This window comes from Crinia signifera, chromosome 4 (genome assembly GCF_055691185.1).
Source record: "Crinia signifera chromosome 4, ASM5569118v1, whole genome shotgun sequence".
Lineage (NCBI taxonomy): Eukaryota > Metazoa > Chordata > Amphibia > Anura > Myobatrachidae > Crinia > Crinia signifera.
In genome coordinates, this window is record NC_139220.1 from 258436030 (window position 1) to 258463340 (window position 27311).

General features: G+C 45.2%; 1 protein-coding gene across 3 annotated transcripts in view; it reads left to right on the top strand.

Moving 5' to 3' along the window:
• SLC24A1 (solute carrier family 24 member 1) overlaps positions 1-27311 on the top strand; it is a 67092-nt gene that overhangs the window by 1405 nt on the left and 38376 nt on the right. For 2 of the 3 annotated variants that reach the window (XM_083184326.1, XM_083184328.1), the window contains exons 1-2: positions 12410-12586; positions 21669-22848. In XM_083184326.1, coding sequence (XP_083040452.1) covers positions 21850-22848 — 999 coding nt within the window. In that variant the 5' untranslated portion in view covers positions 12410-12586; positions 21669-21849. Of the gene's footprint in view, positions 1-12409; positions 12587-21668; positions 22849-27311 lie in introns of those variants that run through there. The other variant, XM_083184327.1, reaches the window with a different exon arrangement.

Consider the following 27311-nt stretch of genomic DNA (forward strand, 5'->3'; position numbering starts at 1 on the left):
AACATAATTGGAGTCATCACAGCTGAGACAGTATAACATAGCATAGCATAAAATATAACTTGTCGCTGCACAGAGCGAACCAAATAGAATAACACCGGGGATGTCTAGATGCACAGTACAGCGATAAGAGTTTAGGCATAAGGCCCAGATCACATACTACAAACACTTCTACCATATAGATAGAATGGGGAAAAGGTGTGGACAGCAGTTTCTTAGAGCATGTTCCTAAGGAGGGGGGGAATCGGGTTGTTCGTTCAAGCTGAACTGCTGCAATTGTGCAGGAGATGCAGAGGGGAAGAGTCCAGCTCCGTCGCCCTCTGTCATGTATCTGCGCCAAAGGGACCATCGGGAATGTGGAGAGGAAGGTTTTAGTGACTGGGGAAGGAAGCCGGTCTCCATATGGAAGTGGTGGTTAGTTTTTAGGATAACCTGAAGGAAGGGGGGGGGGGAAGGGTTGCTTCCAGTGCTGGGCTAAGTTTGCCCTTGCAGCAATGAGAATGTGTCCAAGGACATATGTTTTCCCTGATGGGATATCCTGGGGATATACTTGGAGTAGGGCAATAGCCGGTTCCGGGAGGAGAGTAATTTGGAGTACTGTAGAGATTAATTTGAAGACCTCCTCCCAGTATTCCCGGAGTTTGGGACAGGACCAGAAGGTGTGGAATATGTTTGCTACCCTTCCACATTGTCGCCAGCATTGGTTAGAGCAGGATGGCCAGAAAGTGTGGAGGCGGTCAGGTGTCAAGTAGAGACGGTTAATGAGTTTAATATGCATCTCTGTGTGATTGAGGCATCGGGACATTGTGTAGGAGGACAGGAAGATCCGTTGCCACTGAAGGGATGAAAATTGGACGCCTAGATCTGTCTCCCACTTCTTATGAGCAGAGGTTTTGATAAACTCATGGGGGGTTGTTAGAGTTCTGTACCAGAAGGAGATGTCCCCCGTAGAGTGCGTCAGGGAAGAACGGGCTAGGACTGCTTGTGAATGGGCATCCGAAGGGAGATAGTTGTGGAAGTGGGTTTTCCACCAGTGGGCTATTTGTAAATAGTGGTAGTTTTCTGAAGCGGGAAGCAGGAAGATTTCTTGTAAGGAAGGGAATGGGAGTAATGAGTGGGCGTTCAAGGCGTCACCCAGAGAGGTAATACCGCAGGCTTTCCATACATTTAGGTTAAGATTCGGTATTAACTTTGCCACTGTAGTAATGGGTAGGGTAGAAATGAGGGCTGTCGGGGCTCTGAGGGTAGTAAGCAGTTGGTCCCATGCGTGGAGAGTGGCAGTCGTAGATGGGAGTAAGTTTGGGAGGGGGGGTCTAAGGTGTTTTGGGATCTTAAATAAGTCAGGCATTGGGATCGAGGGGCATTGGGTTTGTTCAATGGTCACCCATGCTCTAGGGGCAATGCGTTCGGAGTAGTGCTTAATTGGCGCTAGCAAACATGCTGCTTGGTATTGGAATAGGTCGGGAAGATCCAGGCCCCCAAATGCTCTTGGGATCGACATTTTGGAACGTGCTATTGCTGGGGGTTTGGTCGACCAAACGTATTTCGTTAGTATAGAGGTGGCGAGTTGCAGATACCTTTTGGGGAAGGCATAGGGGATAGTGCGAAATAGGTACATTAGTTTCGGGAGGAGGGACATCTTAAACGCCGCCATTCGACCCATCCACGAGATTTCAAATGAGAGCCAGGATTTAGAAAGGGAGGAAAGGGAGGTGAGGAGGGGGGTCAGGTTAACCTCAAAAACAGAGGACATGTTTGGGGGTATGTGTATGCCTAGATATTTTATGGAGTTTTCTTGCCAATTGTAGTTATATATAGATTTCAAGAGGGGTATGGAACTTTCTAAGTTAATCGGGAGGGCGTCGGTCTTGGTTGTATTAAGTTTGTAATAGGAGGCTGCACTGTAGGCTGCAAGTGTGGCATGTATAAGTGGTAGGGACCTAATGGGCTCGGACACGAAGAGTAGGACGTCATCGGCAAAAAGGCTGAGCTTGTGAGTGGAGGGGCCTGTTTTTAGACCAGGTAAGTTGGGGTTGGTGCGAATAGACATAGCTAGTGGTTCTATGGAGAGGACGAAAATTAGAGGCGAGAGGGGGCAGCCCTGCCGCGTGCCGTTGGAAATCTGGAAAGGATTGGATAGAAAGCCATTGCTGAACACCCGTGCCGTAGGGGAGCTGTAGAGCGACATGATCGAAGTCAGGATCCGGTCCTTAAAACCAAATCTAGACAGCACCTCCCGCATATATATCCAATTTAATCTATCGAATGCCTTTTCGGCATCTAATGATAGAAGGAGGAGGCCTTGATCCGCAGGGAGGGAGTCAACCAGGTTAAACACTCGTCTGGTATTGTCCGAGGCCTGTCGCCCTGGGACAAACCCCGTCTGATCCGGGTGTACCAGCAACGGCAGGAATTGGTTAATCCGGGTTGCCATTAGTTTGGCGTATAATTTAATGTCGTTGTTCAGTAGGGCAATGGGGCGGTAGTTTTGGCAGAAGGCGGGGTTTTTGCCTGGTTTCGGGATGGTTACTATGCGGGCCTCTAATAATTCCGTGGGGGCATGCCCCGTGGAGGACAGTTCGTTGAACACTTCAGTTAAGTACGGTGATAGGAGGTCGCTAAAGGAGAAATAAAAGTCGGTGATGAACCCATCTGGGCCTGGGGCTTTGTTACGGGGGAGTGATTTAATGGCTGTCTGGATTTCTGCTATAGACCAGGGAGCATTAAGGGAGTCCAACTGTTCTGGAGAAAGAGAGGGGAATTGTAAGCCTTCTAGAAAGGACGAGATACTGTCACCGGAGGGCTGTAATGTGGAGGGGTCTAAAGAAAGATTATAGAGCTTAGAATAGTAGTCCGCAAATTGTTCCGCGATGTCTTTAGGGTTGCTATATTTGGTTTTATTGGGGGAGATTATACATTTAATTCTATTCCTAGCTTGTTGGGCGCGAAGTTTCCGGGCTAGCAGTTTACCTGATCTATTGCCAGAGAGATAGAATTTGTGCCTTAACCTATTCAGGGCCGCCTGAGTGCGGGAGAGGAGTAATTTTTGAAGTTGGCTGCGTACTGAAGCCAACTCCTTTTTTATGGTGCTAGATGGAGACGTCTTGTTTTGGTTTTCTAAAGCAGCCAGTTTGCTTTCTAATGTTTTTTGGGTCATTATGGTCCTACGCTTCAAGTTGGCGCCAGCCTGAATGGCCGCTCCTCTAGTGACCGCCTTAAATGCGCACCAATGGTTTATAACGGAGGTGTCTGATGGCGAGTTGTTGGCCATGTAAGAGTTTATTGCTTTTAGGATGGTGTCCTTGGCCAAAGGGTCCGTTAATAGATGTGGGAACAAGCGCCATGGTTTGGGAGGCAATTTAGATGGGTGGAAATTCCACTGCCACACGACGGGGGCGTGGTCAGACCACGTGATTGGGAGGATGTCGACCCCTGAGGTATATTGTAGGGACCATTTATCGCATAGGATAAAGTCGATTCTGGAGTAGGAGTTATGTACCGGGGAGTAGAAAGTATATTCTCGACCGGATGGGTAAGTTGTTCTCCAGGTGTCATATAAATCAAATTCTAGTAGGAGGTTTCGTAGGGCTGTAGATTGAGTGTCGCTGGGGGATTGGCGGCTAGAAGGGCGCCGAGATTTGTCTAGCAGGGGATCTAGCGCTAAATTAAAGTCACCTAATAATATCAGGGAGCCGGTCGTGGTTCTCTGAACGAGGGAAAAGAGTTTGCGAAGGAAGGATACCTGGTTTGTGTTGGGGGCGTATACGGAAACGATAGTCGTCAGTCTGTCATCTAGGAGGCCAGTTAATATCAGATATCTGCCGTTTTTATCGGCTGTCTGGGAGTGGAGGGCGAAGGTGGTGTGTTGGTTAAATAGGATCGCTACTCCATTCCGCTTGAAAGGGCCGTTGGCGTAGTAAGCTGTGGGGTAATGTGAGTCCTTGAAAATGGGGGGGTTAGGGGAAGCAAAGTGTGTTTCCTGGAGGGCGATTATGTCCGCCTTTTGTTTGCGGAAGTAGGAGAGGGCCAGTCTCCTTTTATTCGGGGAGTTCAGCCCTTTAACATTTAATGAGAGAAGTTTAGGCATGGCAGGCGGTTATGGGATCGCAAAGGGAAGCCTGAATATCACTATATTGGGGACGGTGGTTCCGGTAGGTGGAGTAGTGAGATTTGTTGGTGTCCAGGGGGGGGGAGAGGGGAACCGGAGGACAGGGGGGGAAAAAGGGAGGGGAGGGAATGAATTTAGTAAAAAGGTAGAGGGAGAGGAAAAAACAAAAGGGTCCAGCAAGTGGGACCCGCATGACTACTGCAAGGGAAAGGAAGGGGGGTTTTCGTGCAGTAGTATATGTAGGTTCGGGGGTGGTGGTGGCCTGGTTCCTAGTGGACAAAAGAAGAAAGAGGCCGCCACTCTTAAATTCAACTAAGCTAATATAAGAATAAGACATAACTAGTAATCTAGCAAATTGCAAACAAAACATTAGAAGCAATATTAACACTATACATAACATATTTAAGTAGGTAAGTTACGGTTATAGAGAAGAAATCACAGTATATGTGAACAAGAACTACTCAGCAGAGTAACAGTAAATATCGTTGGCATCGGTAGGCCAAATGACTAAGGCTCTGCTAATCAAAATAGGCAATAACATTGATACTTATCGCCAAGTCCTCATCCAAGTGGAGAAAAGAGCAGGGGGCACAACGGTGCAGTCCACTGCGCAAAAGATGGGGGTGTCCGTGGCGGCCCACGGAGTTTCAAGTGTCGGACCATTCCTGGCGTAGGGGCTGCGGGCGTCTCGGCTCCTGGGGTCTTGTGATGGAGATATCCCATTCCTGCAGGAGTTTAATCCCTGCATCGAGGGAGGATATGTTGTAGATGAGGTCTTCGTGGTATACGATCAGCTTCACCGGGAACCCCCAGCGGTACCGGATGTCGTGGGATCTTAGTGCCGTAGTGATAGGGGAGAATGCTCTTCTGCTGGCCAGGGTTGCAGGGGAGAAGTCCTGGAATAGCTGGAGGCCACCCAGGGTGTCAGTATTTTTTGATTCTCTGGCAGCTTTCAGGATCTGTTCCTTGACCGTGAAAAAGTGGACTCGGAGGAGAGTGTCCTTGGGCAAGTCAGCTGAAATTGTTTTGGGTCTCGGGAGGCGGTGTATACGGTCGATCAACAAATCTTTGGGGTCTGTGGAGGGCAGGAGTTTGCGGAACAGGGCGGTGGCGTAGCCCTCGAGTTCAGAGTTGGCTACTGAATCTGGGATGCCCCTGATCTTGACGTTATTACGTCTTGACCTGTCTTCAAGATCGGCAATTTTGGATTTGAATTGGGTAATTTCCAACTGCTGCCTGTCATATGAGGATATAAGGTCATTGTGGGACGTGACCAACTCCTCCATCTTTCGCTCTAAATGATCCGTTCTATCGCCAATCGCTACTAGCTCCGTTTTAACCTCTCGTATGGCAAGTTTTAAATCCTTGGCTATCTCCGCCTGGAATGCAGAGAAAACCTGGCAGAGGGATTTTACTGTAACAGGTTCATCTGAGTCAGCGTCTATCCCCACTATTCCAGTGGGGGGGCTTAGCTCTTCAGGTACTCCCAGAGGGGATGGCATGTGTTTTGGGGAGCTCATGTGAGCAGTTGGGGCTTGAGATGGTCTCCTAGAAGACATAGATATCTTGGCAGGGACAGAGTCTTTAGGTTTCTTTGGGGGCATGATGGGGTATAGGCACTTATGCTGAGTTAGAATAGAGAGTGGTACCGAGGGGGTAAATGCAGCAGATCACTTAAGCATGTGAGGGGCTGATGGTGGTACTCCACAGAGTGGCAGCCATGTAGGTAGGGTGCTCACATCAAAATAGCTGGAGGAAGCTCAGTTACGGATAGCTGTGCTTGTGAGTGTAGGAAGCGCTAATAGGGACCCCTGTGCCCAGATCCTGCAGGGCAGTCCAATGTCCCAGCCAGCAAGTCCCCTGAGGCCCAGGGGCTGAGATGGAGCCGGGTCTCCGGGGAGGGTGTTTCTGGTGCTGAGGGCCGGGTTTGGAGGTCTATGAGAGCGCCTCAAGGGTTAATCAGATAAGAGGCCGGGCCTGGTTGCCCGTTGACGGCGATTACAGCGGGGCTGGGGTGGTCTGCAGCAGGCCAGGACTTTTGGGATGGATAGGGCAGGTAAGCTACACGTTCCGCACAGGGAGATACTCACTCGTCCGGCTCTCCGTATCAGCGGGAGACACCGCCGGCTAGTGCAGGAGGGGGTGACGTCAGCCGCTGCCGCTCCGTGTGCAGGCTCCGGCTCCAGCGGTGAAAGGCTGGGTGTTCTTCGTCCAGCCCGGCAGATGCCTCCGGAGGGGGGACAGCACTGTGCTGCGGCGATCTGCTGATTCTCCGTGCTTCAGGAGGCACGTCTCTGTCGCCGTCGCTGTCCTCCAAATCGAGGCCCCGGCTCCAACCACCGGACCAGGCCGCAACCCGCAGAAGCGCTGAAAAGCGCTTCTCGGCTCCGCGGCTGGGGGTCAGGCAAGTCAGGCACCCAGGGGGGTCAGGAGAAGGCTGTGGGGACTGAACCTGGAGGGTCCGGTGGGGTAAAAAGGGGGAATCTGGCTGTTAAATTTAGGAGCTTCTGCGAGGTGCGTCTGTCCCTCTTGCGTGCCAGGCCACGCCCCCTTTACTTTATGTTTTGACAGTGTGATATTCTCCCATGCAGTTTGCGGCCAGTAATGACAAGTGCAAGGGGCCCCCCCTGTCTAAAGTGCCTCGGGCCCTCCAAAGGCTTAATCCGGCACTGATGGTGACCCAGCAGTTTGGCCAGAGGTCAGGAGGATGGAAAATGTGAAAAAGAAAGAGTGTGGACATGTGTGGACTGTACAGTGGGGATGTGATTAGATAGGAACAATATATAAAGGTTAAGTGGCTGGTTATGGAATTTGATAAGCTTGCCTGAAAAGGTGAGTTTTCAGGGAACGCTTGTAGGTTTGGAGACTGGAGGAGAGTCTTCTTTTGCATGGGAGAGCATTCCACAGAGTGGGTGCAGCCCAACGAAAGTCCTTCAATTGGGAATGGGAGCAAGTAATGAGTGTGGATGAGAGACATAGATGTTGTGAGGAACAAAGAGGTTGGGTTGGAAGATATTATATGAGAAGTATGTTGGTTTAGTTTGGTTTATGGCTTTGTGTATGAGTAAAATTATTTTGTATTGAATATGGTAGATTACAGGTAACCAATTAAGTGACTGACAGAGTAGCTTTGCAGATGATGAACTTCTGGCTAGGAAGAGTCTTGCAGCGGCATTCATGATGGACTGTAGTGGTGAGAGTTTGTATTGGGGAAGGCCAATGAGGAGACTATTGCAATAATAAATGCGTGAGATGATGAGAGCATGGATTAGAGTTTTTGCAGTGTCTTGTGTTAGGTAAGGGCGAATATGTTTTTAAGTTGCATGTGGCAGGATTTTGAGACAGATTGAATTTGGGGAACAAAGGAAAGAATGACACCTAGGCCGGGAGCTTGAGTGGTAGGAGTGATTGTCATATTCTCCACAGATATAGCGATATCTGGTTGGTAACTACTATTTATTGGTGGAAATATAATTTATTCTATTTTAGAAATATTCAATTTGAGGTGGCGAGATGACATCCAGGAGGAAACAGCAGAAAGGAATTCAGAAACACGGCCCAAAACAGATGGGGACAGGTCCAGGGAGGATAGGTAGAGCTGAGGATCATCCGCATACAGATGATACTGAAATCCAAAAGAGCTGATTAGTTTGCCAAGAGATGAGGTATAGATTGAGAAAAGCAGTGGAACTAAGACTGAACCCTGAGGTACTCCATCTGATAGAGGTAGCGAATAGGAGGTGGAATCAGAGAAATAAACACTGAAGGAACAGTTAGATAGGTAGGATAAGAGCCAAGAAAAGTCTGTATCTTTTAGACCTAGGGATTGCAGTGTTTGCATGAGATCAAGCAGAATTAGTAGTGAGTAGTGGCCTTTAGACTTAGCAGTGACCAGATCATTCATAACTTTAGTCAGTGCTCTCTGTGGAGTGTTGGGATTGAAAGCCTGACTGAAGCAGGTCCAATAAGTTGTGCAAGTTAAGAAAGTGTGTAAGGCGATTGTAGGCAAGTCTTTCAAGTAGTTTGGAGGTGCATGGAAGCTGTGAGATGGGATGGTAGTTTCAGAGAGCTTGGGTCAGAATTGTGTTTTTTTTTTTCAGAATTGGAGTAATAACTGCATGTTTGAACAATGAAGGAAAGATAGTGGCAAGGGGTGTGGCCTATTACCGCACAGTCACGCCTGTCTTTGCAACTATGGGGACATGGCATGGCTAGCCGCATCCCCAACTGCTGCAGGAATAGATGCTGTGCATGAGCACAGTGTCTAGTCATCAGTCACAGGGGGGGACTCCTTGTTGGAAGCCAAATAACCTACCCAATGTATTTTTGGAATGTGGGAGGAAACCGGAGTACCTGGAGGGAACCCACGCAAGTATGGGGAGAATATACAAACTCCGCACAGTTAGGGCCATGGTGGGAATCAAACCCATGACCTCAGCACTGTGAGGCAGATATGCTAACCATTATACCATCTGTACTGACCTTTTGTGGTAAATTTACCAAAATGGATTCGTAGAAAAAAAGGTGTATTCGTAGGCAGAAATACACCTTTTTTTTACGAATTTGTATTTTCGGGATTTACAATCCCAAAAATACAACAATTCGTAGTCCTAAAGATGGAACATTCGTATTTGTATTTACAAATACGAATGTCTACACCATCGATAGAATACGACAGAAATCACCATTCAAAAGAATGGTGGTTTCTGATTTACTAAGCAGCCATACTGATAATACGGCTGCTTAGTGGTGTAAAACAGTCATGCAAATACGACAGGAAAATAGAACACCATTTTCATGTCGTATTTGCGTTTTAGCCTGCACGGATCAGTCAGATCCGTGCAGGCTTCGGTGTAAAAAAATAGAAAAATAAATAAATAAAAAAAAAAAACGGCGTGGGGTCCCCCCCACAGCCGAAACCAGCACCAGGCTGACAGAGCCTGGAGTCGGTAATTAAAAATCAGGGAACCCGACAAATAGGGGTTCCCCGATTTTTAACAACCAGCCCCAGGCTCCTGCTCTGGGGCTGGTTCCCAAAATACGGGGGACAAAATGACTAGGGGTCCCCCGTATTTTAAGAACCAGCCCCAGGCAAAACCAGCCAGCAGGGTAATGCCACTGCCGGGGGGAGACTTTTTATACAAGTCCCCCCGGCCAAAGCATTCATCCCTACCGACCAGTCAGCCTGGCCAGGGGCCCTGGGGGAGTGGGGACCCCCCCAATAAAGGGGTCCCCCCCCTTCAGGACTTACCTGACCAGGCTGAAGCCTGGTGCTGTCCTCGATGCCCCTGGGCGGTGGGCATCGAGCTGATGGTATGGTGTAAAAAATAGAATAAAAACCATTGTCTTTTACTGGTGAACTATGAGTCCCAGCAAGCCTCCCCCGCAAGCTGGGACTTGGAGAACCACAAGTCCCAGCCTGCGGGGCATTAAAGGGCCCGCTGGGTCTTGTAGTGCCACAGTAAAAGAAAGAGTTAAATAAACACACTGACACACGTGAAAAATAAAAGTTTAATACATACATAACACATACATACTGATACTTACCTTTCTTGATCCCGTAGGTAGCCCTGGTCCTGATGTCCTGTGTCGTCCATGTCGGCTGTCTGCGTCGTCCTCCAGGTCCATGTCGACGGTCCGTGTCGTCCTCCAGGTCCATGGCGGTGTCCGGGTCCGAAGAAATCCATGTTGGAGCTGTGGAAGGAAATCCTACTCACCTGGTCCTGCGCTGAAGAAGTCTTCTCTTGATCCGACGTAGTCCAGGTAATCTTCAAGCTGTCGCCGGTCCCCGCTGTCTCCGCTGTCTGCATCGCGCTGAGGAGAGATGCTGAAGTTTCATATTCGGCTCCTGATTGGCCTGCTAGGCGGCCAATAGAATTCAGTCTGAGGAGAGGCGCAGAATATGAAACTTCTCAGCATCTCTCCTCAGCGCGATGCAGACAGCGGAGACAGCGGGGACCGGCGACAGCTTGAAGATTACCTGGACTACGTCGGATCAAGAGAAGACTTCTTCAGCGCAGGACCAGGTGAGTAGGATTTCCTTCCACAGCTCCAACATGGATTTCTTCGGACCCGGACACCGCCATGGACCTGGAGGACGACACGGACCGTCGACATGGACCTGGAGGACGACGCAGACAGCCGACATGGACGACACAGGACATCAGGACCAGGGCTACCTACGGGATCAAGAAAGGTAAGTATCAGTATGTATGTGTTATGTATGTATTAAACTTTTATTTTTCACGTGTGTCAGTGTGTTTATTTAACTCTTTCTTTTACTGTGGCACTACAAGACCCAGCGGGCCCTTTAATGCCCCGCAGGCTGGGACTTGTGGTTCTCCAAGTCCCAGCTTGCGGGGGAGGCTTGCTGGGACTCATAGTTCACCAGTAAAAGACAATGGTTTTTATTCTATTTTTTACACCATACCATCAGCTCGATGCCCACCGCCCAGGGGCATCGAGGACAGCACCAGGCTTCAGCCTGGTCAGGTAAGTCCTGGAGGGGGGGACCCCTTTATTGGGGGGGTCCCCACTCCCCCAGGGCCCCTGGCCAGGCTGACTGGTGGGTAGGGATGAATGCTTTGGCCGGGGGGACTTGTATAAAAAGTCTCCCCCCGGCTGTGGCATTACCCTGCTGGCTGGTTTTGCCTGGGGCTGGTTCTTAAAATACGGGGGACCCCTAGTCATTTTGTCCCCCGTATTTTCGGAACCAGCCCCAGAGCAGGAGCCTGGGGCTGGTTGTTAAAAATCGGGGAACCCCTATTTGTCGGGTTCCCTGATTTTTAATTACCGGCTCCAGGCTCTGTCAGCCTGGTGCTGGTTTCGGCTGTGGGGGGGACCCCACGCCGTTTTTTTTTTTTATTTATTTATTTTTCTATTTTTTTTTACACATTGCAGCCTGCACGGATCTGACTGATCCGTGCAGACTGCTAGAAATAATTCGTATTAGCGGCCGTATATACGGCCCGCTAATACGAATTCCTACGACATCGGTGGGTTACAAAGCAGTCGTATATGACTGCTTTGTAAATCCCCCTCCGGAACACGACTTTGCATACGACTTAAACAGTCGTATGCAGTCGTAGGGAAAATACCAATACGAAAAACTAGGTTTTTCATATTGGTAAATTTCCCCCTTTATGTGGATTTTGGTACATTTAAACATATGCTGGAAGTACCACATCAGTGAAATCCTTTAGCGAGAATTGCGCGGTCATTGGCAGTTCAGAACTCTTCTACTTTTTAGAACTTTTGCATTCCGGTAGGTAAAGGCCGTTCTTTCTGGATGAATGTCTTAAAGGTAGGATTTTTTCTCAGTGCCTGTCATTTGAAGATCTGTCCAATTTTCCCGGAGACCTACAACCATTAGAGCAGTAACATTCTAGAACTCATTCCCGGTGCGGGTGGTTACAGCAACTACTGTTAAATAATTTAAATTAAAACTGCATAGAGCGTCAGGCGGGGGAGGAGGCAGCATTGAGGTGACGCTGTGGCCTCCTCCGTAGAAGTGAACGGGACCCAGGTCACTCGACCCGGGATACCCATTCACCCTGACCAGCAACCCGGGTCCGATCTGAGAATAACACTTCTTTTGTTCCGGGTCGGGTTGCTGGATGCGCAATATTCTAAATGGCCCTTTCACAACGCACACCAACCTGGGTCAACTTGGGTTATTTGTTATTACATTTACCCCATGAACTCAGATAGTATTTAAATATACATTTTTCTTTTGCTGTATTCCTATCTCATATAAATCCTTTTTTCATTTATGTCACTTTAGATAACACTGACATATTCTACAGAGCATTGCTTTGGAATACCTCCGCTCAATGGCACTAAGATTGAGGAGGTTTGGCTACAAAGTTGGGTTAAAGCAGAAAAAATTGACTGCATGGACCGGTATGCATTCTGACTGTATACCATGCCATTGCTAGCAAAGTTAAACTGCATCTTAATGCATCTTCACAGCGATGGCAGTATCACCATTAACATTCTGCTTTACCAGCATGTTTACAGCCACTCTATATATTTCAGAACTACTGTATTTGCAAAGTCTGTCAGTAAATGCCTTTAATAACATGAAGGCATGTAGGCTTATCAGGTGCTGTTAGGAGAATGCATCTAAATAGTCATTTTGATAAGACATCTGCTCAAACTTAACACACAAAACAATTGACAAAATAAATAATTTCTCCATTCCTCCCACATACTGCAGCTTCTCTCCTAGAAGTGAGGAAAGTACAGTGTTGCTGTATAATCTCCTTAATACTGCAGGTATTAGTGTGGATTGGACACTGCTCTTGCAGTGTGTCCTTCATACCTGACCCTCAACAGACTTCAGCTGGTGCAGATTTGCTGCTGATGGGGACACTTATGTTGCCTTCTCCCTAATACACCTCTCCTCATTGGGCATTGCGTGCCCTGAAGACTATCGGGGCGAATGCTTTCCCCAATCTGCCTGCTCACTGCTCTGTTCAGGTATTTTCCAAATCTTACATTTAACAACTTTTCAGACTTTCCGTGTATGGTTCTATCCTCTAGATCCTTATCTTCTAGTTCTGTGTAATGTTATATAGTATAATATATTACATATGTGTGTGTGTGCGTGTATGTGTGTATAGATATATACATACACACCCTTATTTCTATACATACACATGGGGTCATGTATAGGTCAGATTTTGTAAATTATCTCTTCATTATATACCTTGATTTGTGTTCTATGATTTTAATGTGGGTGCGTTTTTAATGTTCAAAAATAATTCAGTTCATTAATAAAGAATATCTTTTTGTGTTTTTCAAACTATTACTATAACTTAAAATTCATGTCCCACTGGCTTTGTTTTTACCACCTATGTACGTGAAAGGTATGATGTTTTTCAATCCAAAATATCCGCAATAATGAGAACAATAGTGTGTTTATGACAAAATCCTTACACTCCAAATCTGTACAAAGTTCATTAAGTAATTCCTTCCAAGTGTGTTAGTTGTGTATCACTATAATAGGCTCAGTGTGTAGCAGGAATGTAGCTGTGATAGCAATGTGGATGCTGTTTACAGTATGTTATCACTAAAAAGATGGGGACAAACAGTTTCTGCAATTTTTTCATGTACGTTGAACATGAATTTAGCAACTGTAGTGTCAAAGCAATACAAGAGTTGGGGACCACTGCCATATTTGATTCAGGAATCAAAAAAGGGGGCTTTAGAGTTCTACACAGGCTTGTGCCAGTTAGGAACTGATCGGCTAGTACAGTACTGTATCTCTCTCAAAGCTTTGATACATTACATCAGGGTTGCCGACTTTCAAATGCTCCTCTCCGGGAGAAGCCCGGAGAGGAGACTTTCATTACCCATTCGGGGGCGGGGCTAGACCGAGACATCATTAAGCCCCGCCCCCATTACGTGAAATAGAAGAAATAACTGATCTCCATGGAGGGGGCGGGGCTAAAATGACACAAGTGTGTCATTTTAGCTCCGCCCCCTCCTCTGAGACCCGCGGATTGCTGCATTTAAATGCCGCAATCGGGGGGGCTCAGTGGGGGTCCCCCTGATTCCGGGAGGGTTGCCCACCCTTCCGGGGGCCGGGAGGGGAACCCGATTTTTGGGAGACTCCCGGTAATTCCGGGAGGGTCGGCAACCCTGCATTACATATGCCCCATAATAAAGAAAGCTCCTGTAGCGCTACCATGAATAAGAAATAAATAACCAGCAAAAGAGAAAATCTTTGATAAATAAAGGGGGCGCTCCCAGGTTGGACATTGGTGTGACATTTTACAGCTCCACTTCACATTGTACAGCATTTGCAGATGCATTTTTTGATTGGTTTTATAGCTGATGTTTTCACCTGGAAATGTGATAGAATCGCACGCTGGAAGAAGTCAGGTCTGATAATGCTTATTAATGACTGCAAAATGCATGTCTCATGGTGAGAGATAAAAGAGTGGCAATGTCAGATGGTGTCACTGAGTGGACATCTTTGGAAGTTACTAAAATGGAAGCATAGCCAACACGAATTTGAAGCGGGCCTCCAGTCCATGACCTCAAATAGCAGGCTGCTACTATGTTAATAATGTATGTTAACAGGGGCGGATCCAGGAGAAAATGACAGGGAGGGCACCATGATGGGAGAGGGTTTGGGAGGGGGAGGGGGGGTGTTAGTGGTGCCAGTGTACATGCTAGGTGAGCAGCGAGAGAGAGGATAGTAGAGAGAGGGCGGGAATGGGATTCAAAATAGGCCCTGGCATTTAAAGTACACAGGCCCACCTTGGCGACAAAAGTGAAGGATGTAGTTGTGCGAACGCAGAAGGCGCGCTACGGAAAATGGGGTGTGACCAATCAAAAGAGGGCATGTCCTTCAGTGTAGTGTACCACACCACACCATATACAACTTCTACACATTAGTGGTTATTCTAGTTCACTCTTTCTAACAAATTCCTTCTTAGATGGACAAAACCATGTGGACTGCAGGTGGGGCAGATGTAATTTGTTCAGAGAGAATTAGATTTGAGTGGGGTTTTACTTCAAAGTGAGATCTATATTGCAGTGTAAAAATAAAGCAGCCAGTATTTACCCTGCACAGAAACAAAATGACTCACCCAAACCGAATTCTCTCTCTGCACGTTACATCTGCCCCACCTGCAGTGCACATGGTTTTGATCTTAACATGTATAGTTTGGAGCAGAGAAGGGAAAGGGGGGACATGATAGAAATCTTCAAATATATCAAGGGTTTTAACATAGTACAGGTGGGAAATTTTCTTCAAAGGAAAACAAGTAATAAAACACGAGGACATGCACTGAAACTGGAGGGAGGTAGGTTCAGGGGAAATGTTAGAAATAATTACTTCACAGAAAGGGTAGTGGATAAGTGGAATAGCCTCCCATCAGAGGTGGTAGAGGCTAAGGCAGTAGAACAATTTAAACATGCTTGGGATAGGCATATGAATATCCTTACAAATAAATAAGGATTAAAAAGGGTTGAGTTTACCTGAAGGGTAAAAAAAGGGGCAGACTAGATGGGCCAAATGGTTCTTATCTGCCATCAAATTCTATGTTTCTATGTTTCTATGCCAAATGGAATGAACCAAAATTCACATAATTCCACATGGATTGAGCCAAAATTCACACTATGCTTCATAAACAGGGACATTGCGCGCCAAAGGAGCACATAAAAAATGTACACCATAATGCCATTACATGTTAAGCCATACACCATAATGTCCAATATGTATTATGCCAAACACCATAATGTGTATTCAAAACTATGGTGCATAAGTGCTGCTTACCTACATGCTCATTCCCAGGGGTTCCATGCTCATTGCCAAGGGTTCCTTGCTTGATGCCATTTGGGATTACATGCTCATTGCCAAAGTGGGAATACATGTTTGCGGTAACTGGGGGATAGCAGCCACCAGGCAGAATTGACAGCCAGGCAGAGGGCAGGAGGCTGCCTGGCTGTATTCAGAGCACTGCAGGTCCTTGATATTTGAAATAATACCCCTTTCACAACAGAAAATGCAGGGCCATTCCCAGGTTGGACCCGTTTACTCCAGCCTAGTCCCTGCATTTTCTAGTGTGAGGGGGAGAGAAACCCCCCCCCCCCCCCCCCCACCCCTTTACCCACTCATCTCGTTTAACCAGCTATATCTTCAGAACCAAATGACCCATTTACATGAGATTATTATCATATTGAAGAACTTTTGAGTGGGCTTCGAATGAAACTGGGTCATTTGGTTCCAGAGTAATCTGCCCTCAAAGAACATGAACAGCCATTAAATTACATTTCAGAAACAAAAAAATCGGTTTAGCCGCAATATCTCCAGAACCAATATACCCATATGGACTTGACATATCAAATTGAAGGCCCAGCGATTTGGGTTCGAATGAGATCAACCATAAGCTTCTGGGATGCCGGGGTGAACTGGCAGTCGTCGGAAATGGGTGGGGGTCAGAAGTAGCGGGACCCATGTTATCCTATGGGGAAACGTTCCCCCTCCCCCCGACTCCGCCCATGTATGTTAATAGTGTTCTATATTCCTGCTATTGGAATAAGTGAAGTAGTACAGCATACCTCCCAACTGTCCCATTTTCTTGGGGACGTTCCTGCATCCCGCCTGGGGCCAGCAGTGTCCCGCGGTGGGGGGGGGGGGGGCAGTTGGGAGTCCCCGAGCTGTGGTGAAAATGTGCTGCCATGCCCCCTCGCACTCCCCAAATTTTGGGCGCACAACTGCGCCATGCGCGAAAGTCCGGCTGAGCCACCATTGAAACTTGGGAGGTATGGTACAGTACTTGTAACTGTTTTCCACAAACAGGACACAACACAAAACAAAACGGCATGAGGCAAAATATAAAAATCTGTGAAGATGCCTTTAGTCTAAAGTTAGGTACACACTATACGATCTACTTCACCAATTGATATCGTTCGCATTGTAGGCCATACAGACCGAAGATCTCGTTCAGTTGAAGATAGTAAAAATTTAATTGCATGTTTAGATGACAGGGGGGTTGTTATCAACCTGCGCGAGCTTGCACCGTTAATGATCTAGTGCGTACACATTAGACCAGGGGTAGCCAACTCCAGTCCTCGAAACCTACAATGAAAGTTTTTCAGGTCTCCTCACAGAATCACAAGTGACATAATTAGCTCCACCTGAGAATCTTTTCAAATGTGTCATTGAGTGATGAGTGCACCTGTGCAGCAGCCAGGTGGTCTGGAAAATGTGAACTGTTGGTAGGTCTCGAGGACTGGAGTTGGCCACCCCTGCATTCAGTGATATTCTTAGTAATATTGTTAATATATTGTTATACTGCATACTGTTTAAATCAAAATCTTCTAGTGTGTACACTGTACACATATTAAGGCGATGATGGGCAAACTGGAATGTGTTATTTGAACTCATTTTGAGTGTCAGTGTCCGAACTGCATATCCTAGAATATGCCCATATGCATTTGCCCATATGTATTTATTTGTTTAGTCTTATATGTTGTTCATTGTATTAGTCTTTAATTTACAGATGCTTTGTATCAGCTTTTACCCAGATATCTGCTTTGTGACAGAACTCTGTGCACAATGCAGAATTCTTCCCTGGCTAGTAGGACTGGGAGACAACCCTTTCCATTGCTGCTGTTATGTCATCCAAGGGGAGTTGTACCAATCCTTGGAGAGAGATAACGTGGAGTAGTTACCCAAAGCAACCAATCCTCATTTCATAAAATACTAGTTTTTTCCACTCTACAGTGGGTGATTATAGCAGGCTGCTTAGCATCCAAGGTAACCTTAATCCAGGACCGATGGGGAGTCTAGAAGGTAAAAGAGAAGCTTGTAGAAGCCCTAATGAGCAGTGTGTGGGAGATATGTGAGCAGTGGTATGCTGTGGAAGACCATGATAATATTCTGGATGCTGAATAAGTGCTGCAGTCAGTGCCAGATTAAGGTCTAAATGGGCCTGGAGCTGAAAATTATCAAGGGCCTATTATGCGCAATAGGGGTTGTGGCCAGCACCTAGTAATGTGGGGGGCGTGACCAGTGTTCTGTTTGGGTGGTCTGTTCATCGGTGCATCTCTATTTGTGTAAAATACTTTCTACTAATTATATATGCCTGGAAAAGGCAGGGGGCTGGCATAGGAAAAATGCAGGGAGATATATAGGTGGGTGCCCTCCAAAGGTGCACCCGCAGGATGTCAATGTCCAAAAACACTTGCGGGGGGAGGCGGCACTCCAGTCATAAAAAAAATACTGAAAGCCAAAACTTGGTACACAACATTTCAGCACCTGTTTACAACACCATATACCTTTTATAAAAATCATGCAACAAAATAGCAAGCCCCTTATACTGTACTTGCCTCTTACACATTATGCCACATGGAATGAGCCAAAATTCACACAGACTGAGCCAAATTCACACTATGGCACACGGATTGAGTCAAAATTCATGTTATGCCACACAGATTAAGGCAAAATTCATATTTTGCCAAATGGATTGAGCCAAAATGCACACTATACCAAACAGATTGAGATTTAATGCACAATATGCTTCATAAACAGGGGCATTGTGCACCAAAGGCACACATTAAAAATGTACACCATAATGCCCATTACATGTTAAGCCATGCACTATAATGTCCATTGCATATTATGTCAAACACCATAATGCCTATTAAAAATTATGCTACATAAGTGCTGCTTACCTACATGCTCATTGGCAGGGGTTCAATGCTCGTTGCCATGTGGGATTACATGCTAGTTGCCAAGGGGGAATACATGCTCGCAGTAACTAGGGGACAGCCGCCGCCGGGCGAAAGTGACAGCCATTGACAGCCAGGCATAGAGCAGGGGGCTGCCCGGCTTTATTCAGAGCACTGCAGGTCCCGGCTATTTGAAATAATACCCCTTTCACACCAGAAAATGCAGGGGCTTACCCGTGAAATTGGTCCCAGGATCATGCAGGGACATACCCGGCCCCTTTTACACCAGCCTAGTCCCTGCATTTTCTGGTTTGAGGGCGAGAGAAAACCACCCCCCTTTAACCAACCAGCTATATCTTTGGAATCAACTGACCCATTTACATAAGACCAGTATCATAGTTAAGAACTTTTGAGTGGGCTTCAAATAATTTTGGTCCCGTGAAACTGGGCCATTTGTTTCCAGAGAAATCTCCCCTCAAACAACATGAACAGCCATGAAATTACATTTCATAAATGAAAAAATTGGTTTGCCCGCAATATCTCTGGAACCAATGAACCCATATGGACCAGCCTGGTATCAGATTGAAGGCCCAGCTATTTGGGTTCGACTGATACCTCGAGCTTCTGTGATGCCGTTGGAACTGGGTGGGGTTTGGAATTAGCGGTTCCCATGTTATCCTATGGGGCAAACGTTCCAGGTTTGTCTGACGGTATCTCCAGTTCCCTGGGGGCTAGCGATGCGGGGCGGGGCTCGTTGGAAATCTAGCCAACTACAGCTGCCCTCAGCTACAAAATGGGCCTATTTGGAGAATGGGCCTGGACTTTATTTTGTGCCAAGCATAGAGAATTCTTATTTAAAATGTTTACACTCTTTTGAGTAATTACTTGGTTTTTTTGTTGGATTCAATTAAGATAGCTCCACTTACCCTAACTTTCCCTACCTGGGCCCTGGGCCTCTTTCAAAGTGTATCTAATGCATGAAATGCGTTGGTGGCTGGTGAGCGTGGATTCAGCATAGAGGAAGCAAGGCGGCAGCTCCCCTCCACTCGGACGGCAATTGAATGACAGCAGCAGCCGGGCGGCATCGCAACTGACAGCGGGAGCCGCGAGTGAAAACGGACGCCGCGGTCAGACCTATCAGCGCTGCACACAAAGCAGCGACAGCAGGAAAAACTTTGCAGCATAGCAATATGCTGAAAGGACCCTGTAAATAACATCAAAAAGGGAATGGACAGCTACAGTAACACTGAACCCTGAACGGAATCCCTGGGCCCAGGTAGGGAAAGTTAGGGTAAGTGGAGCTATCTTAATTGAATCCAACAAAAAAACAAGTAATCACTCAAAAGAGTGTAAACATTTTAAATAACAATTCTCTATGCTTGGCACAAAATAAAGTTTGGCACCTTTATTTTATTTCATTCTATTTTACTTCAATTTATTTTCTTTACCTCATTTTAACAATTTTATTTTTTTTCTTCTCTTCCTTTTTCTATTTCCTTTATCCCCTTACGCATATCATTTTACAAAAGAGAGCTCCTAATAACATTATAATTTTCTAGGGTGCAATAGAGAAATAATAGACAGAATCTGATTGGTTGCTATGGGCAACATCACCAGTTTTCATTTTTAGAAGTTTTATTAGACTTACCCCTTGCTGACCGCTTTGTAATCTGTCCATGTACTAAAGGCAAAACCAATTTAACATTTTTTTTTTTTTTTTTTTTACTTTACAATACATTTGAGCATTGGCTAATTTATTGTTGTTGTTTTTTTTTTTTTTAGTGGCAGGGATACAAACCCAATATTTAGTTGAGTTTAGGTGAGGTTATGTGTACTGCAAAGATCAGGGTGTCTTTGGTCTTTGCAGGCTTTATTTTAGTAATATTGTAATAAATGGTTAAAAAATAAGGAAAAGGGTATAATTCAACCTGAGTTCAAGGCTGACTTGCCAGCCTTCTAGTAATATGTAGCCAGTTTGGAAGCCACAGTTGTCTACATTCCAGCATGTTCACAATGTTTTTACTGGAAACACTATAATAATTAATAAAAATAAAAAAATAACATAGTCCTCCCCCTAAGCAAAAACACTAGCCTAGTCTGGTATTTTAACATTTTGGGGGACAGAGCATGGGCTTCCCCCAATATTTACATTATCAGCAAATAGCTTCAGGGTTAGTGGAACCATAGAGGTAAGTCCTGCAGTAATGGGTACCTCCACCATGATTCCAGCAGTCCTAGGCCAGTTGGACCCAGGGCTAATTTCACCAGTGAAGTGAGCCTGTAAAAAAAAAGTGCAGGCCGCCCTCATTGGATGTTCTTCCTACACTAGTGGCATTTGGTAGAGTTGGAGGTGATTGTTATAAATATTGCTTTATTTAAAGGTGGACTATTGGTCACAAGAAGGCTTCTGGGGATATGACGGCAAGTACCAGCATGACCAGGCCTCAAGGGACTGCTGGCACCTGTAGTCCACCTGCAAAATATAAAAACACACACACATAGCATTGCAAAGTATTTATTGGAAATAAAAACACACCCTTTAGCTGACCTTACGAATATCTGATGGTCGTTTTTACTTTGTGTAACATATTTTAAATGTAGTGGGATTATCTCCACAATGTTTCTCACTTACTGTTTTATACTCCTTGTCCACTGCCTTCAAAACCCTGGGTTTTGCACATGACCACACATCAAACCAGAGTTTGGCTCAATGAAAAAGAGTCCAGTGACCCAGGAATATTTCCCGTTTATCTTTTAAGTTGACCCGAATAGGACCCTGGCACTGCTCGCATGTGCAGTGTGAATGGCATTGACCTGGGTTGGAACCGTGTTTTAAATCCTAACTCACACTTTGTTGGAAAAGGGTATTGGTCTTGTTTTATTTGGCACCAGGTTAGATAAGCACACATGCCACATTGATAATCTTTCTTTATTGCTTAGATAGTATTCAAAATGCTTCTGGGGCTGTCTCTCCATGGTATGGATGGCCATCGTTGCCATTCCATTGATGATTGCCATCGATGGCAATAGTGCAACTTGCCCCCAGGCCATCTTTTGGTTTGCGACTTATGCTGACTTATTTCCAAATGCATGTTGAACATTAGAAACATCTGGAGTGTGTGTAATGTTTTAGCAGATGTGGTGAAATTATTACGAGTTCTACTACATGTGCCACTTCCAAATAAACTCACATCTTATTACATGTCCCCTTAGGTGTGAGTTGGTGAAAGGTGTAAAGGATCTGCACTCTCTAGGACAGGGTGAGACCCTGACAAACACTCTACTTAATCATTATGATCTGAATCATGTTTTTGGGTATAATGTTTTGAAAAATAATTTTTACTAATAGTCATCTTATGTTTGTTCTGATTAGGATTCCCCATGAAGCACAACGGGAACCTCCTAATGTAGTAAATACTGCACTGAGCCAACCGAAAGATGAAAGACAAGCGTAGAACAAGATCAGAAAACTTTCCATAAGAAATAAAGCAGTGTGTGCTAAGAAGTCAAGCTTTTTCTGGCTAGTCCTCTGTTAGCCAGGCTGCACTACTAAAATGCATCTACACAGGAGAAAACGGCTTCAGCTGAACCGGATTTTGTTCATAGTGTGTGTGATGTTCCTTTGCTCTCTTTATCAGCTATCCGTTGATGAAAGGATGGATCCAGAACATTGGACAGAGACTAACCTGGAGGATCCTAGCTTGGTGAGGGATGCAGAAACAGAGATGACCATAAAAGTATCTGTTAGCGAACTATTAAACCAGACCACCACCACTACCAGCTCCACCAGTACCACCACCTCTACCTCAGTTCCCCCTACAGATAATGTGACCATAAGGACCAAAACCAGACACTGTATTTTTGTTGACCCTGATCCCATAACGCCCACCATTAAACCAACAATCACAACCACTCTTTCAACCACTACCACTACAAGCAAACCCAGCAGACCCATTTTGCCTCATGCCAAAGGAGAATATCCAAGGGACCTATTCAGCATAGAGCAGCGCAGGGAAGGCTGGGTAGCGCTTCACATCTTTGGCATGATGTATGTATTTGTGGCCTTGGCTATTGTCTGTGATGAATTCTTTGTCCCAGCTTTGGGGGTGATCACAGAAAAACTTCAGATCTCCGAAGACGTGGCTGGTGCCACATTTATGGCCGCTGGTGGATCAGCACCTGAACTTTTCACCTCCCTTATTGGGGTGTTCATTTCTCACAGCAATGTAGGAATTGGAACGATTGTGGGCTCTGCTGTTTTTAACATCTTGTTTGTCATTGGTACTTGTGCCCTTTTCTCCAGGGAGATCCTCAACCTCACCTGGTGGCCTCTGTTCAGAGATGTCTCATTTTATATCCTGGATTTGATCATGCTGATTATATTTTTCCTTGATAACGTTATTCTGTGGTGGGAGAGCATGATGCTCCTCAGTGCCTATGTGCTTTATGTCATCTTTATGAAATTCAATGTTCAGGTGGAAGCGTGGATGAAGAAACAGCTGTCTAAGAGGAAGCGGCTCGTCAAAGTAATGGCATTGGAAGACACGTCTAAGGTATGTAAATATCATTGACTTCATAAAACTAGGTAGAGAGGAAGATGGCAAACCGCACAGGACCTATGGAAAATAATTAATTGTTGACTATATGTTATCCCTGGGTATACTGATTCTTTGGGACATACGCCTGTATAGGTTACACTGCACTGAAACCTGAATTATAAGTGCAAATCTGTGACTGTCAGTGGTTCACCATAGAGTCAGTTAACATACAGTATTAATGGATCCAAGGGAGGAACAGAGAGAAAGAACTCTATGGTCGGTGCACTCTCTAACCTCAGGGATGCGTGATCCAATTGCAAATATTAATACATAACTTTTATTAATTCCTCTAAAAGACACACACAAAAAAAAAAAAACATTTCATATATTTAAAATTCAAGCGTCGCAAAAAATATCTACTTATCGTATGTGAAACCTATATTCTATCAGGTTTTGTTTATCGGTCTAAATGCACCCAGAACCAGTTCATTAATAAAGTGGCCAACTACCGTATATACTCGAGTATACAGTAAGTCGACCCGAATATAACCTCATTTTACAACAAAAAACTGGTAAAACTTATTGACTCAAGTGGGACCCTCACTCGAGTATAAGCCGAAGGGGGTTTTTTCAGCATACATTTTTTTCTGAAAAAGTAGGCTTATACTCGAGTAAATATGGTACGTGCACCATTTTAAATTTAGATAAGTGAGACCCTCATAAGACTGCAATTTTGTTGACTTCTTATGACATTTGTACAGTTCTTATATCATTAGTCACTTATTGTGCACATCCGAAACAAGGGAGGTTTGGCTAGAGGCTAGAGTGTATGCCGCCCTCTATAGTGTGTAAATCCAAACAAAGAACATTCCAAGACTGCAAAACATTAGCCCCCTGTTTGCAGATTACTTCTGCTGTTCTTCCGTCTTGTACCTCTCCACGGCTGCCAGGAGTACTGTGCAGTCTCGTAATCCTCCGCATGCGGCTGGTTGTGGCTGCTGTGGCGGGGTCCAGCAAATGCCAGTAACTTCCTATTGCATGTGTACTGCACAAATGTCATAAGGAGTCGACAAAATTGCAGCCTTATGAAAGTCACTCACATAAAATTTACAATAGTGCACGTCATTGGCTATTTTTATTAGCTGATTCAGGGCGTATTTCTCGATAAGCAAAACCTGATATATGACAGGTTTCACATACGATAAGTTGATTTTTTGGGGCGGCGCTTGAATTTTATATACTTTATAAAGCTAGCTAGGTTTCATGCGGTTATTTGGTCTTTATGGCTGCATTATATGCACCAGAGCATTATTATGCTCCCTTGGAGGCAAACTTTTTAATCTCATGAATATAATCAAGGGACAGCAGATCAGGCTAAGGGAAAAGTGGTAGTTTAAGGACACTGAAAAATGTGGTCCAGTGGCGAATACCAGTTTCTCTTTCTTCTTTTGATGCATCATGAACCTGGTGCCTGCCTTTATTAGTAAATGGCTCCTGTTTTATAGGGAAGCACGCTGATAGTACAACAACTAAAAAGAGGAAAGTGCTAGACCTTTCAATAGCGGGAACTGGGCAATTTGTGGCATACATTTTTAGCCAGGGTAATAAACAAGATTTCTTGCCTAAATGTCAAAGTGAGATATCATTGTCTACATTGGGCCTAATTTCTGTTTGTATGCAGTGCTGCTGTTTTCTCATCAGAACGATTCTCAGCAGAATGGGCTACGATTTCACGGTGACCATTTGGGGTAGTTAATGGGTAGAAGCATCATGCATGTAGGGAAACATGGCACCAGTGTTGCAACTGCTATGTCCAGTCTGTATAGCCATAGATCTACCTTTCCAGTTGATTTTCCTCATTCTTGCGTACAGGCTGAGAATGTGTGCACAGTTACAAATGAGTTTACAAAAGCCTCAGTGGGCATTTTTATTTCAGGGTGGGGCTTCACTTGCTATCATTGGTCCTGATTCAGCTTGGATCGCTGCAGCTGCCATATGCGATCCAGAAGCAATACAAATGCAGGAGAAGGTGCATACTACCCCCTGCCTGCATTTGTAATCGCAGTTTTGGGGAACATTGCAACCATCAATCGCAGTGACCCTCTGCCACTGCAGCCTGAGTAGGTCATACTTGCCTTCTTTTGAAAACTAGTTTCAGGGAGATTATAGTTGTTAGTAGAATTTTGCACAGCGTCCCATTGAGGATGCGTGTCATGCTCCACCCAAAGGGCGTGTCTAGTTCCATATATGGAGAGATTGTGAAAGCAGATTGTGAACGTGGCACCTAGAAGCGTGGGTGTGTACTGCTACATCTGAGAGGAATCTTTTAAAATGACTTATATCCAAATGTAGATGAGCCCCAAAGCAGTTAGTAAGAGCTACTATACTTGGTAAAGTGCTGGGAAATGGTGCTGATGATTCAGCACCTCCTCCTTTTTTCCCCCAAAAATGTAACAGTGTAATGTGGGCTAGGTGAAATGAGGGAGATTGCTAGACTAATAAGGGAGATTGCTGTTATTTCAGGGAGTCTCCTGCAGAATGCAGGAGGGTAGGCAGCTTTGGAGTAAAAAAATGAACAAAATGAAACAATAGTGGCGCGCTCAAGGGACCACCTGGGATTTGTGGTCACCTAATTTCAATCAAAGCAGCAGTGAAGAAATGTGGATACTTAACCACAATTTTATAGGGGACCAACAGAAAAGAACAGAAAACTGCGCTATGATGAAAAAATGTGTATTTTATTCTTTATAAAATTGTAAATCTCAATACTTGATTTGATAAAATGTTACAAATAAAATTAGATAATTGGACTCCTAAACCCGTTTTAATTGTGCTGCAGTTTGGTCACACACAGACCTTTCCACTAGAAGACCTAATATACCATCATTCACTATACATCATTATAGCATTGAAAATAATAAATATAATTCAAAATCATAAAAATGGGTAAAACAACAGTACACCAAATAATAGATAATGGATAAATCAATAATACCACAACTAATATAAAACGAAGCAAGGCTCAATTTCAATGATGAAAGATGGGATTATTCCTCACGATGTTAGTATTTGTTAGATTCAATTGTTAGTATTAATGCAGAGCAAAAATATGTTCCTGTAAGTATTTACAGCAACAGCACTTTGCACATGAAAGCAGGAATTAATTTGAGTGAGAAAGTTTTTTGTGATATAATTACCACCTCAATTGTCCTTCCATGTGTGCACAATTGTAAATAAACAGGTGGCCACCTGGTTCGTTGTGAAGATTATCGGTCCCCGGTTTAGTTCAGATTCCAGCCATATCTGGGTCCGCAATCCAGGAAGTCCTTTGTACTGAGCAAAAACTGGTACCAGAAATGTAAGCGCTCATTTTTTATAAAGTATTAAGATTTACAATTTTATAAAGAATAAAATACACATTTCTACATCATAGCGCAGTGTTCTGTAGCTTTGGAGTAAAGGTGGCCATACACACGCAGATTTATCTTCAGATCTGGCTGGTTGGAACAAAAACATGGTTATGGATGTTTGCAAATGACAGTTGACCATTTGCTTGGAATTGCTGGAAAACTGACAAACTGTCACTCATCCATAACTATGTTTTTGTTCCAACCAGCCAGATCTGAAGATAAATCTTACTAATGTATGGGCACCTTAAGTCTAACCTTACTCAGGGTTGCAGATGTGGGCCGGCTTGCAAGGCCAAGGAAACTCTGCCTCATGGTGCCATTTTCAGACCGGTTACTCCTAGAAAATATGGGTGACGCCCTCATTCCCAGAAATACTGTCCATCACCCCACGAATGCTTATTCCTGTCAATCGGACAGAGGCGTACTGTTTTGTGCCGTGGTCTCTGGGCATGTCCTGTGCATGTGCACAACTGGTACTACTTGCATGCAGAACCCAAACAATGGGAATTAAGGGATCCTTGAAAATGGAGAAGTGCCCTGACCATTTTTTTTTTTGGGGGGGGGGGGGTTTACAGCTGTCTGCCTCGTGTATAGCATATAGCGAAGCACTTGCACAATAGCAATGCAAACGCAACATTTTGCGTGTGCATTAAAGGGCAAGACCCAGCATGTTGGGGGGCTTGCTCTGTACTGGGCATCCCTGCCGCAGCCTCCTGCCGCAAGATGTAATTTTTCGAATGAGCAATACAACCTCAAGTAACCCCATTAGTCGCATTGTAACCTAGAAAATCACACGTGCTGAAGCATCTGCGTACAAACATGAATTCGGCAAATTGACCTGTACTGCCCAACAGTGCTGTAAATTAAGACTAAGTAAAAACTGGACCCGGACAAGACCAGAACACTGGACCAGACATCAAACTCTGCATTCCGGAGTTTGTAGTGTCCAAGTGTCCAGTCCAGAGGGATGCGTATGATGTCTTTCACTAGGGACATGGGGAAGGGGAGATTACAGCCTCCCTGTGTGGTCCGGACTGTTCTGGTTTTTATTTTATCCCCAGACCAGCC